Source organism: Nyctibius grandis, chromosome 8 (assembly GCF_013368605.1).
Source record: "Nyctibius grandis isolate bNycGra1 chromosome 8, bNycGra1.pri, whole genome shotgun sequence".
Classification (NCBI taxonomy): domain Eukaryota; kingdom Metazoa; phylum Chordata; class Aves; order Nyctibiiformes; family Nyctibiidae; genus Nyctibius; species Nyctibius grandis.
The window spans coordinates 26,096,490-26,115,112 of NC_090665.1; the positions used below are offsets into that span (position 1 = coordinate 26,096,490).

An 18,623-nucleotide genomic window follows, 5' to 3' on the forward strand; every position below is an offset into this window, starting at 1 on the left:
GTGAATGGGGCAAAGTCCAACTGGCGGCTGGTCACTAGCGGTGTCCCCCAGGGCTCAGTTCTGGGGCCGGTGCTGTTCAATATCTTTATAGATGATCTAGACATAGGGATTGAGTGCACCCTCAGCAAATTTGCAGATGACACCAAGCTGGGTGGGAGTGTCGATCTGCTGGAGGGTAGGAAGGCCCTACAGAGGGATCTGGACAGGTTAGATAGACGGGCCGAGACCAACGGCATGAGGTTCAACAAGAACAAGTGCCGGGTATTACACTTCGGCCACAATAACCACATGCAGCGCTACAGGCTGGGGGAAGAGGGGTTAGAAAGCGGCCCGGCGGAAAGAGACCTGGGGGTGCTGATGGACAGCCAGCTAAACATGAGCCAGCAGTGTGCCCAGGTGGCCAAGAAGGCCAATGGCATCCTGGCCTCTATTAGGAACAGTGTAGCCAGCCGGTCTAGGGAAGTGATCATCCCTCTGTACTCGGCACTGGTGAGGCCACACCTTGAGTACTGTGTCCAGTTCTGGGCCCTCCACTTCAAGAAAGATGTTGAGGTGTTGGAGCGAGTCCAGAGGAGGGCGACCAAGCTGGTGAAGGGTCTGGAGGGTCTGACCTATGAGGAATGGCTGAGGGAGCTGGGGTTGTTTAGCCTGGAGAAGAGGAGGCTCAGAGGTGACCTTATTGCAGCCTACAACTACCTGAAGGGAGGTTGTAGTGGAGTGGGAGTCGGCCTCTTCTCCCGGGCAACTAGCGATAGGACAAGAGGACACAGCCTCAAGCTTCGCCAGGGGAGGTTCAGGTTGGACATTAGGAAGAATTTCTTTTCAGAAAGGGTTATTAGACATTGGAATGGGCTGCCCAGGGAGGTGGTGGAGTCACCATCTCTGGATGTGTTAAGAAAAGACTGGACATGGCACTTAGTGCCATGGTCTAGTTGACAGGGTGGTGTCAGGGCAACGGTTGGACTCGATGATCCCAGAGGTCTCTTCCAACCTGGTTGAATCTGTGATTCTGTGTATGATTTATATTCCCTGTAACTCAGCCGCCAAAAAGTTTTTCCTTCCTATTAGTAAAAAGTTTATAATATGCAAAAGTTTTATTATATAAACAAGAACCATATTCTTCAAATACTGCCAAATTTGAGTCCCAAGAAGCAGCTTGACATTAATAATCTGTTCACTACTACATATGTTTCAGACCATCTCTTACTAGCTTTTCTACTTCTATTTTTCCTGTATTTTACATTCCTAATGTTGTGGACTTCCACAAAATAATACTTTATTTTTTTGATACAATCATTTGTATAGCTGACTTACTATAAACACTTAAATAAAAGTTAGGGGGGTTTCTTCTTCATCTGCTATCTCTCTATTCTTTCATTTACAGGAATAGTAATAGCAATAACAGATTAATCTTTCAGAAAGTCGTAAGATCAATACTTCCTCCTTAAACATAAACAATTTCATTAAGATCTTAACCTTAAAGACTACTAAAACCAAGACCATAGCTACCAGATCTGGGCATGAATGACTAAGCTGTGGAAAGTGAAACCGACCGCACAACTGCTGCAAAAAACCTGAATGACAAAAAGAAAAGTAGAAATATCGTTGCTATTAAATTTAAAAAGTGTAAAAACTAAGAGAAACTAAAAGTAATCCTGTTTTAACCAAAACAGACAAATCCAAACAAACTGTGTAAACCAAGAAAAACTCCCCACACGTTCAGCAGTTAAAACTACAGACAGATAGCATTTATTTTTAGAAAAACACCCATTTCTTAATAAATAGTAATTAATTCTTAATAAATTTCTTAATAAAAATTTTCCTTCCTAACGGGGAGCCAAGCTGCTCTCCAAATCATATTGCTTATGGGGACCTGAAGAACACTGGTTTAGAAAATTGGTCTGCTGTCATTTGTTGGCAAGAGAAGGCTGAGAATTGACATTAGAAACAGTTCTAGCAAATTAAGAATAAATTCCCATCCTAACAAGGTGTAAAAGGTAAGACTCATTTTCAAAACTGTGTCATTCTCCTCTGCAACATGCCAAAATAAACAAGTTTTCTACATTTTTGCAATGCTTTTACTCAACATTCATCGAAGCGACTGGCTTGCTGACTACCAAAAGAAAGTCTGAGAAAGAATTGTTGTCTCTAAATACCTCAGAAAAAAAGAAAAGAAAAAAAAATATTTAAGCCAAGTGACAATTAGAGCACAAGAACAAAACAATAAGATGTCTATCAATACCTTTTCAAAAATTACTTTGACGTAATCTGAAGTAACTCTCCAGCGAGAGTAGCAGGAATGTACAATCCTAAATAGTTTTAAGCTGCTTAAAAGAGTTACAAGAGCATTTAAATAACAGCATTTTAAATAAAGCAACAGACAAGACCCACATAGGTTTCTTCTAGTCCAATAATGCTGTCTTAAGTTTCAGGTAAGTTTTGTCTCAGCTTTATACGGAAGTAACTGAAAGTATAAAGTCCTTCCCTCCAAAGAGGGATGCATAACCACATATCAGAAGGCTGGGTAACCATTAATGAAACTAGTAAGGAGGAACACTGGTACAGGCCTACAAATTAGTTTAAACACACAATAAAAATACATAAGCAAAGAATTTAGGAGGATTGCATTGTGAGGATGCCCTTTTTGCTGACATTCTCAGCTCCAATAAAATTATGACTTAAACAAAAGGTATAAAGTTTTCAGACAAAATTTAAGGAGGGACTGGAATCTCTTAACTGATCTTTTGGAGATACAAGACTCATCATGTTCTTCTAAATTCTGAGATGGCTGCGCAGCTCTCCATGGTAACCCAGGATGCACACACCCTGCAGCCTGCTGGGAAGAATCTGACAGGAACAGCACAGTCGGCTGAAAAAGGATCTAAAGCAGAAGAAGGGCCACAACTTCAAGGCAGGGTACAACCTGTGTCTGTGCAATCAGGTCAATAAAGGAATAAAAAATTCGTGAATAACTACACCCCTCTGCTCAAGAACTGCATAAGCAAAAGAAGGGGAGGAACTAGACCAGCAAAGCCTACAGTCTAGTGGATAAATAAGACTAGATTTGGTATAATTTGAGTTTAGATATGCCACAATGTAATGCCTAACTCAAATTCTTGAAGAGTTTAGAGCTTGTTCCCTGCATACTTCAGTCTTCACAGTATGTTTGCAGTTCCTTTGGTTCCTGTTTCATTCCCCCTCTTAAAATTGTATTTACTATTTATCATCCTTATCTATCTTGTTAGGCACAACACAACTGATTAAGGATGTCTGATGTAATGCCTTTTTGCTACTAACTCACTCGAGAGAAACAAGGGCGACCTCTCACTGACACACAATAAAGACCGGCTGAATACGTACGTCTCGTTCTTGTTTCCAGAGAAGTGAGCCCGACGACTGCCAGGACAAGCACCACTTAAAGGCAAAACACCGGACTTCAGACACCACCAGCACCTTTCCAAAGCTGACTGCACAGTAAGTTTATTCGCCAACACATCAGGCCGCTCCGAAGCGGTTCCGCGATAAAGGCCGCTGCAGCCTTGCGAAGCCAGGACCGAAGGAGCTGGCGCTGCCGCCGGAGCCGCGCTCGGAGCCGCCCGGCCGCGGCGCGGGAGCAGGTGCTGACAGGCAGCGGCGGGACCCGGCGGGCCCACCCGGGCTGGGCGGCCCCGCGCGGCACGGCGGCTGCCCGCCGCAAAGCCCCCCCTTCCTAGCGCCCAGCGCCCACCGCTGCGCCCGCGACGCGACCCCCCGCCCGCGACGCGACCGACCGGGCCTCCCAGCGCCCCTTCCCGCGCGGGGCCGCCCCTCACCTGGTGCCGTCGCGGCCGCAGGCTGAGGGGCCGCGCGCCCCCGCTGCCGGAGCGGTTCCCGGAGCGAGCGCCGCAGCGGGGAGCGCGGGGCAGCGCCCGCCCACGCGCAGCCGCCCTTCGAACCCACCAATCCCCGCGCGCCCGCTCGCACAGGCGGGGCTGCCAACGGCTCTCCGCCGCCGGCCGCAGCGGTCTGCGCATGCGCCGCCCCGCCGCCGGAAGGCCGCATCATTCACACGGACCTATGGGGAGGGACGGAGGGGGGAAGGGACGGAGGGGGGGAGGGAGGGTCGGGCCCAGTTTGGTGGGCCGGGCACCGCCCTGAGGGGCGGGGCGGGAGCAGCGCAGCCGCCCCCGCACCGGCTCCCCGGCCACGGCGCTCCTCCTCGTGCGGCCCCAGGGCAGTGCCCGCCCGGCCCTAGCGGCAGCCACGCTCGGGTTACCGATTTGCAAGCGGACACCGCGGCAGCGCCGCGCACCTGTCGGCCCGGCGGGCCCGTACCAGCACCCCCAGGGCTGCACGGAGCAGCGCTCGCTGCTGCTCCAGCGGGAGCGGGACTCCCGGTGACTCCAAACCCCCTCAGCAAAACCTGTCTTCGGGAAAGGGGGAGGCTTAAGGAAAGCAGCAGCGGGTAGGCAGCTACAGCACAACTTCATTTCCCACGGAGAACGAAACAGCTATAGGAAACGGGTGGTGTAAGTTCACTTCTTTCTGCTTAGATTGAGTGCAGAGAAGGTGAAACAGCGTATCTTAGGAAGCTGACAAGACTGTACGCTACTTCAGTACCATATTAATGCATTGCATTTTATCTGATGTAATGGGGTGAGAAATAAATTGAGAAAAGGTTGGTGGTGTTTCTCTGGCGCAGAGGCCAAAGAAACACTTTATGGTGAGGAGGAAAAGTGAGAAATTGTATTATATTACTTTTTTTTTTTTTTTTTTTAAACTGAGGTTGAATTCTAGTACCCTTGTTGGCTCTGTTACCAAGTTGTTTTTACTCTAATACTTCAGAGGGGTTAACACGAGCAAGGGCAGTTACCTGGCACTAAGCTCAGTTCTCCTTTTCCTGATGCTTTTGGCATTTGTGTCTTTCTATTTCCTCCAGTAGTTAATCCAGACTTACACTAGTGTAAATATGAAAAGAAAACATTCATGTCAGGGGGATGGTTCTAAAAAAAAAACACCTACAGCAGATACATAAGTAGATCTTATTCTCAAATGTATTTAAGTGTAAAATAATTATTACTCATACATTACAGGTCTTGATCCACATAACAATAAAAGCTCTAGCCAAAATTGGAGAAGCAATGGCATTCATATTCTACGTAAACTGGATATGGAGACTACGAAAAAGTGCAAACTCTCAGACTGGATGAAAACCCAAACGAATAGTTCACTTTCAGATGAATTAGGCTGTATCACAGATGCAACTGATGAGGAACAAGATGACTTACCTTATGACGGAGATGTAGGAATAACCTGTAAATACAGTAATTCAGAGAATTTGAATGACTGTACTTGTACAAAAGATATTTCTGGTATTTTAAACTTAGCCTGTTCTGAAGATAACAAAAACATAAAAGCAACAGCAAATTACAAATCTCATCCACAGCCTGAAGAATTCTCCAGTCACCACAGAGGTGCCATAGGAACAATGGGAATTTCAGTTGAAATGCCTGGAAGTGAAGCTTCCTTTAAGAAGGAATTACCTGTTGGTGGTTTTAGTAAACCAGATAGCAAAGAACATCCAACTAACTCGAAAATGTCCAATGTCCTTTTGCGTCATTTTTATCAGGGAGAATTAATAAGCACATGCCCGTTAATTGAATGCGAGACAATACCAGAGACATCCTTTACTGAAAGTATCAATGACACCATGAACAAACCTGAGCCTTCAGCACATGTCAAAGGCCCTTCAGCACATGAACAATGGGCAATGAACTTGGAAGAATATAACTTAGAAAAGCACAAGGAAGAAAACACTGGTGATAAAAACCAAAATTTGCTAAATATAAGGAGATGTGTTTCAAAGAAACCTATTTCTTCTACCAGTAAGTGTGGGAGCAGACAAGAAAATTCACAATTGATTGAGAATGAAGATACACACATCTTTCCAAACATGAAAGAAGAGAGACCCCTGTTTAAGAAAACAGTTTCGCCTCACGAGCTCAAATATGGCCAAGGTCAAGCTCACTATTGCCTTCCTGACTTCCCTGAAGTTGCTTCAAAAGTTAAAGTACCAAAAAGAAGTGACAATATTAACTCAGTTCCTACAACTGAAAGAACAAAATCCTTCCCTACTTTGCAAAGTAAATCACTAACTGTGAACAACATTCTAGAAAATAAGAACTACTTCAATTCTGCTGAAGTAGAGAATCAAGAAGAAATGAGCATTCCAGAACTGCTGCAACAGATAGAGGTAATTAAGATGGTTTAAGAAATTCTTAATACTTGATAGTTATGTTTACTGTAAGATCTTCTGTGTCCAGTAATATCTAACATGACTAGGTCATGCAGACAGTCTATACATATCAGCGAGTATATCACTTTAGTCAACAATTGTTTTCACAAAATTTTGTGGGACTGAGTTTATATGGAACTGTCATTACCAAATGTTTAATGATGCTCTGGAGTATTATTTGTGATTATAAAGCATCCTATCACATCATTAGGAAATTCACTATAAACTGTTATTTCTAGTATTATATTCAAGTGTTCAAATTCACCAAAAGCACTAAATTGAAAGTTTTTATTAAAAATACATTTTCATACTCTGCCTGTGTTCATGTTAAAGACATCTTTGCCTTTTTTTTGCATCTTAAAGACTCTTCAACTATTTATACTGGTATTTATTGACAAGTCAATTCTTCTTAAAGGATTTGTTTGACAACAATATTTCTCTTACTGTGGTAAATTTCTTCTAAAGTTTGTTAGTAATTAGATAATCACTTTTCAATTTCATGCCCTGCCATGGAGTCCTCTCAGAGAGCTACACAGATGCTTAAGTCCATTCCTAGATTTATACCTTAGTAAATTGTTCAAGATAACAGGTTTTAATAGTTCTCCCTATTATTTCCTGGCTGCAAACAAGATGCTGACACATCATGCTGACACCCAGAATCACATTGACCATCTGAGATTGAATCCTAAGGTAAATCTCTCAAAAGAGATTTTTTTTTTTTTTTTTAAATTCATTCTCATTTATCTCTAGGACTATGAATATTCCCCAAAACTATTTTGTCATCTTTATATTGTACTTCCCATTTATACAAACCTTCTTTAGATTCTCAAAACACAGAGCTGAAGTATAAGCACAGAAAACTGTATGTTACTGTTAGAATAAAGATTTCATTAATATTAATAACTTGTCCTATGTATTTTGAGTTATTTCTAAAATATTTGTTTATGTCCACAACTGTTCTATACATTGTTTCTATAACCAAAGTTCTCATTTTAACAGATACTTCCTCAGTCAGATTTTCCAAATGCCAGCATTGCCATTTACTCAGAAGGCACTGGGACATCCTCTGAAGTCTTTACATTACATGCTCCTATCCCTATACAATCTACACATGGTTTGTCTGAAGCAAGTAAATAAAATTACAGTAACTATGCAAATTACTTATCTAATTTGATAGCACTTCTGGGCAGACATTTTGGGCAGAAATTCCAATTGATTGATCTTTTCTTCTATTCTGTAGGATTAGAGTGTGTAACAACAGCACCAGCATTACCAGTAGAAGCACACTGCCTAATTCCTTCTAATTTACTGCCAGAACTAACACTAGGAGAAAAGATGTCTCAAATACTACAGGAGCAGGCAGATCAACTGATAAAGAAAGTAAGAGAGCTCTGTTTCAATATATACTTTGCACTAATGCTCAAATTCTATATTCATTTGGCATAGTAGTTTTTAAATCCCAAATATATCTAATGTTTTGTCTTGAAGGTGGAAGACTTCTCTAAGCATATGACTCAAGAGACACTCCTTTTAGAAGACAACTACATGGTAAATGAATTTGTCTTTTCAGTCATCCAAAATGGAATTTAAATGGCTGTAGACTCACAATTTTCTGGCAAGATACTCCATGTCTTCCTCAAATAGATGTTTAAAATACTCTTTTATTCTTAATCTCAGACTGAATATATGAGTTTAAAGAGGCAAAAATGAAGGTGTTCAGTAGGTGGCTGAATTCTGAAATCTGTTTTAAGGATTGCAACTCAAAGCTATTAGTGAAAGGCCTTAAGTTGGCACATACATTATGAATTTTGTAGGGTATCAGTTCAGAAGTCATGGTTTAATATTTTACTTGTACATAGTAGAGCAGCACAGAGTACTAGGTAGACATACAAGATGCAGTCCCGTTCCAATTCAGAGCAGTAGCAAAATTCTTACCAACAACATCACTGCAAATAGCATCACTATAGCTATCACTATGGCTTGCTAAATCATAATGACATTTGCTATTCAATTTTCTTATTGGTGAAGGCATTAAATCAATTGAAAAGGTACCTCGATGCCTTGGAAAGGAATTACTTAACAGCTAGAGAAAAGCACCGTAATTTACAGCTGCAGAACTACAAGGACAAGTCTATCAACGTTGGAGAGTTTGATCCTGAAAGGTGAGAAGATAAGTGCTAAGTAGTACATCAGTATTTTTTCCATATTTTGAGTGTCTTACAACGATTACTTCATTTACCCATTAGAATTTTTCTGAAATGAAAACATTATGTTTATGTTATATGTGGTAAGCTAGAAGTGATTTGGCCAAAATTCATCTTGGGCTTTACATATCCTGGTTTTTATTAGCATATCCAATTGATTAATTCAAGTTCTTAAGAGAGACTCAGGGAACTTCATTAATTTATTTTTTTCCTATGGCAAGTGTACTGCAATGCCCAATATGGTTATCATAGTAAGAAACAGAATATCTTTATACAGGTTTCACTAACTGTGTATTGCAATTGGGTTTAGAAAGGTGGAAGGGAAAATATTTAGACTTGGCACACTGCTTGAAGACATCCAAGAACAAACTGATGACAGCACATGCAACTCGTCTTTGCTTACTTCCTATGAATCTACCCATTCATCATATTCTCTTTGTGAGGTAACTGAGTGAGTTTTATTATTTAAGGACTACATTCTGTTTTACTGATGCGAGTCCCAAGAACCTCAATGTGGTAGTACTATTGTATGTTCTTCTCTAAGAGAAGCATGATGCTTTTAGATAGCATGTTACTTCAAAGAAAATGTGGGGTTTTTTTCCCCATGCAATATTAACTTCATAATATTTCATTAATTACAACAGAAACCAAAGTATAAAAACACAGCTATACTGAATATTCTTAATCCCCGCTTCAAAAGCATTTATTTCAGAATAAGAAGATATGAGCAGCTACTTTAACTTTTACAAAGCTGTCTTTGTTTTTGGGAATTAATCACTATCATTTAGTTGGAAGAAGTATTACTTGATTCGTCCAAGATTCTTAAAATGCACTATTACTAGAAGACCAAGCTTTATTGTGCTATAGAAAGTTGAGTTTACTGCTAAGTATGGTAATCTTTTGTTCTGCATCATAAATGTACAAAAAGAGAACCTTATGGCTTTCTACAAATGAGTATCACAAAATGCTTTCATAGACCATGTTTTAGAAAACATTTTTCTCTGAATCCCAAGTTAGAGACACTCAGAAAATGCTGGCTGGTAGAAGTCATGTACTTGCAATGCAATGACCACAGACTACAAGTATCTATGCTATGGTTACTTTGTACAGAGCTCAGTAGTTCCAAGCATTGCTGATCCTCCAGAAAGAAGAGGTATTGGAACTGCATTTCTTCACAAGAACCATGAGGAAGAAAAAAATCAGACAACCAATGTAATCCCACTGATAAATCATTTTTCTTTAGAAGGCAACAGGTGCAATCTTTGTCTTCACATGTAAGTGAAAACTTTGAAACAGCTACTGAATTTTTTATAAAATTTTACTTAATATTATTTGCTGAATATAGAAAATTGGGATGTCTAGAATCTCTGAAAGCAACAGGAATATTTCCAGAATAAAACTTTTACAGAATTCTATAACTACATACCCAAGAATTCCTTCCAGCCTGGCATTCCAACCTTTCTGGGTCTTAGGGACCTCAAAGTATTTCCTGAAGCCAAAACACTACCATCAGTTTCTCTAGGAGTTAAATCATACCTCTGTATAAAATTCATTGCAACCACACAAATTCAGGATGTGAATGACTAGTCAAAGTACAGTGCCAGTAAAACATGATTTGCCAATATTTGTGTGGTATTTTTAATTAGAAAAGGGAGGAACACAGACATTTACATAATTAGCCATCAAAACCTTGTGAAACAATTCTAGATACTGTCCCTGCCCTCCTGGGGAGTATTTCATAGGTGTTAATCATCTCAATGAGATTAGAAAAATAAAATAAATGGTTTCCCCTTAACCAATTAAGGTTACAAAAGACAGCTGAATCAACTTCCAGAAGAGAAACAGCACCTCTGGGAAAAAGAAGTCTGCTAGCAAACAAGCATTCTTCCAACATAATGGTATGAGATCTGTTTCCATACTCACTTTTTTTTTTAAACTTAGATTATCTTATTCAGCTTCGAGATCACACAACATTCTTCTCTTCAGTCTTTGCACAGCATGATGGCTCAGCTTTTGAGATACTACAGTGTATTATAACATTGCTGAAGTGGCTTCCAAAGGAAAAATTTAAGGAAAGACTCTCAAACATTTTTGAAATTTGTGATAAAAGTTTGCTTCTCTTAGGAAAGACTTAACTGTGTTTACTAGCCTGCCTTTATTATTTGTTCAGAAAGCAAAAACCTACAAGCAATTGCTTGCCTACAAAAACATTTAAGGCACTGAGAAAAAATTAATATATGCTAATCATTCTCAAAGCAACATGAAAACCTGTTGTGAATTCCAAATTCAGAGACAAAAAAGTGCTCATATTTTGTCCAGTCTGCTCTACAGTTACAATTGTAAATAGATAAATCCAGTTGTAGAGTTGATGGCAACTAAAAGCAATATAGAAGTGATGTGCAAGCAATGACACTATTCACACTATCCTGTTTGATTTGTACACAGTAATATAAACAATCATATATAAATTTGTTTTGCCTTCTGGGTGCAGAGATTCCTTTCATCTGAGGAAAAATATGCTGCTGAAGGTCTTGTATCCCATCGTCAGGGTACGTTAAGTCAAAAATTTAATGCTAATGAAGAAAGTATGAAAGGGTAAGTATACTACATATTTTGGCTAGTCATAGACATGGTTTTCTACAGCTAAGTGAACAGATACATGCATGTACACTGATGTGTCTCTATACTGGACTCCACATGAAACACTGAACGTCTTTAATACATATGAAATGAGAGGATGATCTGTTTTTGAGTTTATCACCAGTTAATCACATAAGATATGTGATATGCCAGAAAATGGCAAAACTCCCATCAATTTTATTAAAGAGAGGATTATATTCACATTACAAAGTAGCCCATCTCAGTGGACCAGTATAAGGCTTATGGTGCTTAAATGGCACAGAGTTATTTTAATAACGTGTTAAGAGAAGAGGCTTTGTCTTTGTTCTCTATTCAGTGATGCGTGTCAGCATCCCAAATTGGGATGATTGCAAAGTGTTCAGCAATGAAAAATATTTGAAATTATCATTTTCATGAAGTAGTCTGGTAGGCCTGGAAGGAAAGCACATTGATACATCTGCATATATTTCAAGTGTAAGGGTCAATCTGTAGAGAGTCATTTACAGAAATGTCAGTGTGATAAAATAATTCTAGATAGATTATTTCAGAGTTTTAAATTTTGGTAAATTAAATCTCTATCCAAAGCTAGATGGTATAATACACACAGTGTAGAACACAATAATATTCATCTAAATATGCTCTCAGATTATTTTACAGAGTAGATGTTAATATTTACATAGTAAAACTCACCTAGCTTTATTTTTTTTTCCTCTGTCATTTAAGGAAAGTTAGCTCAATCTTCTGATCATTGTTTTCATGAATGGGTGGAAAATTTTCCAAATAAATCTGATGATACTGCATGCCCTAAGTTGAAAATACATATGTCAAATAAGGCAAACAAGGAACTTGGTTCTTGTTCTGTCAGCAGGTACATCTCAAATATTCCTCTAATTATCTAAAGGTAGTAAAATTAAAACCTTAATAGCTCAAAGTTACTAAGAAACCATATCATCCTTACTACTGATAATATTTTGATGCAACATATGCCAACACATACATAAATACACAGGATTTCATACTACTTGATAATCACATCTTTAAATAGCAAAGACCTCTACTTTTAAGCATACTTAACAGCTCTGATAAGTGAGGGTCCTTTTGTCAGAATGTGTCCTTTAATTAAAGTGGTCTTTATTTTGCATTTGGTTAATTTTTAGTTTAAGCTTCTACTTACCACCTTTTCAGATAACTGATACAGGTAGAATTCTTTCTACAAGTAAATCTGATTTCTCCTCAACTAAGGAGGAGAAACATTAATATAATATGCTCATAAGGCTTGTCATAAAGGTATTAAGATACAAATAAGATATCATTCTGTTTTCATGCTCAAAGAAATACAAACATCCAGGAAAGGAAAACTGGAACATGTTCACTCTTCATTCAGAGAAAACCAACTGATTTATCAGATACCAACCTGAGTAAGTAGTGATGGCATACAAAGGTCAGAACTGTGCTTATACCTACTATTGAATCCTATTAAGAAATACATTCCTGTCATATCTCAGCAGCATGAAAATAGTTTTGTAGTTTTAACTGATGTTACTGCTTAGCACAACACAAGACACTAAGAATAAAAAGGAGACTAAATAGGACACCAAGTCAAATTCACTTTGGGTGGTCTCACTGACAGACCAAGAGGCAACAGGCAAGCTGCAACAGAATTTCCAGTTACATAAAAGCAAAAGTTTTAACTCTGGATCTAGTCAGACACTGAAACAGTTCGCCCTAGAGAGGCTGTGGCATCTCCATCCTCAGAGATATTAAAAATTCAAGGGTCCTAAGCAACTTCATCTAAGTTGGTCCTGCTTTGAGAGGGGACTGGGCCAGATGATCTCCAGAAGTCCTATCCAGCCTGAATTACTCTATAATTCTAATTCACCTTCTTATTTAAGTTTCCAAATATTACTACTAGTAACATTTTCAAAAGCATAACAGTGGTGTGCACACAGTGCTTTGATTTTGCTTTTTCTTCTTGTCATGTGCATTTATTTCATGTCCTAGAAGAATATTCCAAATTGGTGACTGAAATGTTTCATATCAGTACTTCCACTTCTAGTTTTTGGATTAAACTTTCTTATGCTGCATGAAATTAAAAAGTTTTCCTAAATGTTTGATCCATTCAGGGTTCACACAGACTAGAAATATCCTCCTTCCTTAGTCCAGCTCCTAATATAATTTCACCAAATCCAAACTAGAGCCCACACAGGCTACCATGAGCTAGTTAGGTCAGCTGTCAGGTCATCCAAGACTCCAGCTCTTAGAGGTTCACTAAGAATCTGTTGGCATTTGTTTCTCTTAGGGCATCCCAACTTTATCTTTCCACTGCAGAATACTCTGAAGCTGTTAGTACCCAACAATTAATAGAGAATAGCATGAGCTGTCCTAGATTCAGTTTTAATTCTGAATACGTAGGTTATTCTTACCTTTGATCTACCTTTTGTCCTTGGCTTCTCTGTGATATCCTTTCACTTTAATATAATAATACACTGGGGCCATTACTGTTAGTACTGGTTTGTGCAATAGCTACAGCAGTGCCACACTAGATATCCCAAAGTCTCTCGTCACATTCTCTTAGGCTGCATTGTTTTCATAACACTTCAACTTGTAGGAATTTTAACCTTAAAAACAAGAACCTAAGGACAGGGAGGTGGAGAGCTTAATGTTCTTTTAAAAAAGAGTTCTGGGACTGGAAACAACAACCACCAAAACAAACCCTTATATTTGAGGCTCACAGTCAGGGCTCAAAGCCTATCTCTGAAGTTCAATCCCCACCTGTAAAATGGAGGAAAAAGTACTTTCAAATTGCAGTAGTGTTAATGGGAGCGGAGGGCTCTGAAATTACGGTGCTGAAAGCCAATTAATTACCTAGGTACACAGGCCAACGTTTCTCATATTTCAGACCTTTTTAATGTATTTTTGGGATTGTAGGCAGCAAGTCAGAAGACATCTCAGCCTATAATTCTTACAGTGATTCACAAAGCGAGGAACTTGTAAACTGTGAGACTGAAAGTTACAAAACATTCAATACAAGATTATGTGAAGAGAGAAAAGGTATAGTGATTGCAAAAAATATTAAAATCTACACCAAAATATTCTTGTTTATAATGTTTGTTTTTCTAAAAAAAACATGTCTTTGTTTTCAGGACTTAGATGCAGATGCCCTAGAGGAAGCAGAGATCAATTTAAACTCAGGAATTACAAAGAGTCTGTTCAGTCTTGTGCCCTATGTAGAAATAAAAGTTCTGTTTCATCCTGTAAGTATGATGCGTTACTGAAATAATTACCAAACACAGGCTAGATTTTAAGGGGCAGAAAGCCCCACTGCATACCTATCAGACTAAATTTAATTTAGTGTAAGCAGTCAGTAGCACTGTAGCTAAACAGTGGATGTGTACAGTTCTTGCAGAGCAAGATCAGCAAATCCAACTTTTACACACCTAGACAAGTTTAATCCTCATGCACAAGAGCTTTAACCTTCTCTGGTTCTTTATGAGAGGAGTCCCTTATTTCATTTACAACAGGAATATCTCATTTTGCAGTGCCACATGGAAGAATATTAAAATTGGGCATTACTGTGCCAACTTTTTCAATGCTAGCTGTTACCTAACATAGCGTAAACATGTACTAAAGAAAATTCCAGCTCTACACTCAAATTGTGCAACATGCAAAGTCAAGGAAAGCCTAATTTAAAAAAAAAATTAAAAGCTGAACATCTAGCTTTTAAAGTCACTTAGCCCAGACTCCTCTCTCTCTACTGTAGAAAGAAATTGCATGCAGAAAAATATAAATTTTCAACAGTGGGAGGAAAGTATAGATTAGCTATGTCTCTATATAAATAGTGTAAAACTATAAATCAAAGTAGCATTCATGTAATAATTAGGATTATGAGATTCTGATTATTCTACACTTCCCCCTGCAGTCTTTCACTGTATGAAATGCAATATAAATCTGCATACCATTTGTCACAGAACTAAATTCAACAGCAAACCCAAAGAGGTTAATTTGTCCTAATTTAAAAAAAAAAAATCTTAAACATATTCAAGTTTTATTCAGCAGTGATAGTTACTTGATTTTTTTTTTATTTATGCTAAACAGAGAAAAATGTTAAATATATAGAAAATGAAATTTTCTGGGCTTTTGTTTTGAACATGGCCTCAACAACTGCAGCTTATTCACAGAAGAGAATCTCCACTCAAAAGGCTCAACAAAATAAACAGCCACATGAACTTGTAAACAGACATTCTGAAAGGTAAGCTGTAGCAACAACTATATGTAGTACAACAGAAAATGCCATTGTTGAAGATTCAGCATGGAAAAAAAACTCACCAGTATCATAAGTGGGAGAAATGTTTTATCTTTTGCAGTGCATGCTATATATTAGAATTTTACTCAATAACAAAATTAAAATATTTACCCTAAGAGGAAGTGTAAAGAATTCTTAGGGTAGTTCTTCAATCCTTCTAATTTAATGAAGAGTCAATATTGACTTCTTTAGCCAACACATTTGGTAAAAAAAAAATTTTAAAAATCTCACTTTATGAAGAGGATGTTTCCATTCACAGATTCAAAAGCACATCTGTATTATTTAAGATGCAATTCTGTTTGCTACCCACTATTTCTTTATAAGTAACAGTCCTACTTTTAACTGTTGTTAACATTAAATTACACTGGGAGTCTGAAGTAAAGTGGATTCTTAACTATAGCACAGACTAGACTGAAACTCAGACAAGTTTTGTTACCATAGTTTTTGACAGCATTACTCCATAGCAGTAATTGTCTGGAAGTACAGCAGCTGCACTTGAGAATCAATGGCATAGACTGCTCTGTGAGAGAAGGTTACAGCACCAAGAATGGGATGCTATTATGAGAGATTTCCTGACTGCATCCTGGAACGTTTTCTCTCTTACTGCAATACAGTCGTAATACAAATTATGAGGGACCGTGTTTTACAATTAAATGAAAAGTTCTACTCACTGTAAAATTAACTTGCAACTGAGTATGCTACAAAGATGTATATATTTAATTCATAGCTTAGAAATTCTTTTGCTTACTAAAATTGTTTGTATTTTATTCTATATATCTTTAGGCAAAACTTTGAGGCTGCCAAAACCTGCTGTTCAAGCATGTATGATAAAATTATCCTTTCACATCAATACTTACCCAGCAAGAAGTCTGCCCGAAGCAAATCTGCAATCAACACCAGAAACAGAATTGTCAGTGATTCCTATGCAAATGTAAGACTTTAGAGCGAAAATTAAAAGCCACACAACTATCTCAGTAAGATTACATCCCCATATCATGGCACTGTTGAACATCTCCATTCTTAGCAAGTTGATTATTACAATCTAAGCATGTCTAGTCCATTTGAGGATAAGACAGGAGGAAGTTAAAAAAACAAGTATTTTAGCTTATATATTAGTATATTACTTCATGTAAGTATGTTACAGACTTTTTATGCAACTTAGTCCCTGTATAAATGGTGAAAGGGACAGAAAGGGAACCCTGGATCTTACCTCTGAAATTATGTTTCATATACTGAAACAAAGAGTGTCACCCTAGCCATACAAACCACTATCAAAACCAAAAGAAAACCTTCTCAATACAACAAACATGCACCACACTGGGGCTGCTACTTTAGAAAGGTGTAAATATCCCTCACTTCAAAGGATTACAAAACTAAAGAGAGAAATCAATAAAAGATACTTCCAACTTGAATCCTGGAGCACTATATCACAACTCGGAATTTTCACTCTGAATACCTGTTGAGAAGTAAAAATGCTACAGAGACCTTAATTAAACATCACTTTCTATTCTATACCTATGTAAACATTTGCCTTCAGTATTAACAAAGCTATATTTTATTATTTCCAACAGATTTTAAGTTCTACTCTGGATCATGCCATACAGACAGCAAACAGTTTGAAGAAAGCTACAGAACGAATGGTACTAGCAGTTTCAGAAGATCTAGCTAAAGTTAAAAGAAAACAGCTTTAATTTCCCAGTTTCAAATGCTATATTGTTTTGCTGCCTGGTACTGAAGCGTCAGTTTTTCTGCAAATATAAAGTGATAAATACAAAGATCAGAAAGTCAGCTAGCTGATTTGCCAGCTGTTCTATAACCATCAGTACTAAACTAAACCAGGGTATATTGGTATTCCACATGTTTACACTCAGTCTCAGAACTAGAAAACAAATTATTGATTCTACCGGAAGTCTTTAGTATGTTGCCTAAGCCCTGTTACTGTGTACAGATATCTTGTCTAAGCATTCACTTAAGATAGCTTAATAAAAATTGGCTTAAACAAGCAAGGTTAACTTTTTGACTTTTGATTTCTCCCCACCCCCAAACAGGAGAATAAGTCTCTGTCGTTACTACATATATTTTCTTCCCACACCTTAACAGCAGCTGCTTAAGCACATCAAAGGGAAACAGCCTCTGCACCCAAGACATCTATAAGCATCATGCTTACATACCAAGTCATAGTTAATATGTAATTATTTTGTTTTTAGAGTGCCCTACACTGAGAGTTGTTTTTAAGATACTTCCTTGCATGTCTCAGTAACTGAGTAATACCATTTGTTGTCTATGTATTCCTAACAATTAAATTTGTTCCTTCAATGTGATGCCCTTACCTTGTCAGATCTGAGATACTAGCTGATGGTAAGTAGGTTGGAAAATTCTAAAATACTGTAGAAATACAGTGGGCCAAGAAAAGTAATCTATTGTTTTCCTTCCGAAATCCATTTAACTGCAGTGATTAAAAACAAGCAAAAGTTAACAGCCTTGTATTAATCAGGGATGCTATTCACTGAAGCAATTCCGAAGTATATAGGCACTGATGGAAATCATTACTTCAAGTGAGAAGTGACAGTGCATTGCTTAAAAAGGACAGTCACTTTCAGGCAAATCAGAGTGGTTTCATCAGTTGATGGATACAGCGATAATCCAGACTCTGTTCACGCAAGCAGTGATAGCTAAACTTGCTGCTATGTACCACTGACTTAAAAGCCTGAGTCAATGCCTTTTTCAGGGCTTCTTCCACACTTCACAGCCAACACCACCATTAACCTTTCTTTTCCCCCTTAGGCTCTTACTGCATCTCCTTAAAACTCAATTTGCCTCTGCTTATTATCCATGTTTTTTCTTTATTTAGCTTAAGACAACAGCACAGGATAGTGAAAGGCTCACTTCCCTGTTATTACTTTGCAAATGAACTTAATAGTTGAAGTAATTGCTGGAGGCTTCCTCGTTCCAGTTAAAAAAGATTAATCTCTTCTATAGAAATCTTTCTACACCACAAGAACAGCTAGACCTTTTGTTTATCCTGGGTCACCATCTGAACCTGCTGTCCTAGGCCTGACAGCAAATGCCTAAGAAAGAACATATTTAAGATGACAAGCATGTAGTGACATTTCCTTAGAACATCCTCTGGCAAACAGACAGCTCAGAGTCCTTCCAAATCAGCAGTAATATCTTTATATTTAATAGCCCTATAAAGATTTTTCTTTTATGTATGTAGAGGTTT

General features: G+C 38.3%; 3 protein-coding genes across 7 annotated transcripts in view; 1 reads left to right on the forward strand and 2 right to left on the reverse strand.

Annotated features, from left to right (window-relative positions):
• Positions 1-3,893, reverse strand: part of GPSM2 (G protein signaling modulator 2) — a 32,484-nt gene extending 28,591 nt beyond the window's left edge. For both annotated transcript variants that reach the window (XM_068405801.1, XM_068405799.1), the window contains exon 1: positions 3,813-3,893. The gene's annotated coding sequence lies outside the window, so the exon portion shown is untranslated. The remainder of the gene's footprint in view (positions 1-3,812) is intronic.
• Positions 3,894-4,320: 427 nt separating this feature from the next.
• Positions 4,321-17,406, forward strand: AKNAD1 (AKNA domain containing 1). Of its 4 annotated transcripts, XM_068405983.1 has the most exons (17): positions 4,321-4,508; positions 5,073-6,232; positions 6,905-6,964; positions 7,274-7,403; positions 7,515-7,654; positions 7,763-7,822; positions 8,303-8,436; positions 8,789-8,921; positions 9,589-9,752; positions 10,283-10,376; positions 10,970-11,073; positions 12,430-12,515; positions 14,026-14,148; positions 14,241-14,351; positions 15,265-15,346; positions 16,184-16,331; positions 16,972-17,406. In XM_068405983.1, the coding sequence occupies exons 2-17, from the start codon at positions 5,150-5,152 to the stop codon at positions 17,089-17,091; spliced, it is 2,772 nt and encodes a 923-aa protein (XP_068262084.1). In that variant the 5' UTR covers positions 4,321-4,508; positions 5,073-5,149; the 3' UTR covers positions 17,092-17,406. The 4 variants fall into 4 exon arrangements, with proteins under 4 accessions (XP_068262084.1, XP_068262086.1, XP_068262087.1 ...); XM_068405985.1 differs by lacking the exon at positions 6,905-6,964; XM_068405986.1 differs by lacking the exons at positions 9,589-9,752; positions 10,283-10,376.
• Positions 11,819-18,623, reverse strand: part of STXBP3 (syntaxin binding protein 3) — a 34,688-nt gene continuing 27,883 nt past the window's right edge. The window contains exons 20-21 of the transcript XR_011048616.1: positions 16,258-16,284; positions 11,819-11,901 (exon numbers count right to left, since the gene is read on the reverse strand). The gene's annotated coding sequence lies outside the window, so the exon portion shown is untranslated. The remainder of the gene's footprint in view (positions 11,902-16,257; positions 16,285-18,623) is intronic.

Coding starts and splice junctions, on each gene's coding strand:
- AKNAD1 (XM_068405983.1), top strand. CDS start 5,150: ATGGAGACTACGAAAAAGTGCAAACTCTCAGACTGGATGAAAACCCAA. Junction 6,965..7,273: donor ATCTGAGATTGAATCCTAAG/GTAAATCTCTCA, acceptor TCATTTTAACAG/ATACTTCCTCAGTCAGATTT. Junction 14,352..15,264: donor TAAAAGTTCTGTTTCATCCT/GTAAGTATGATG, acceptor CAACAACTGCAG/CTTATTCACAGAAGAGAATC.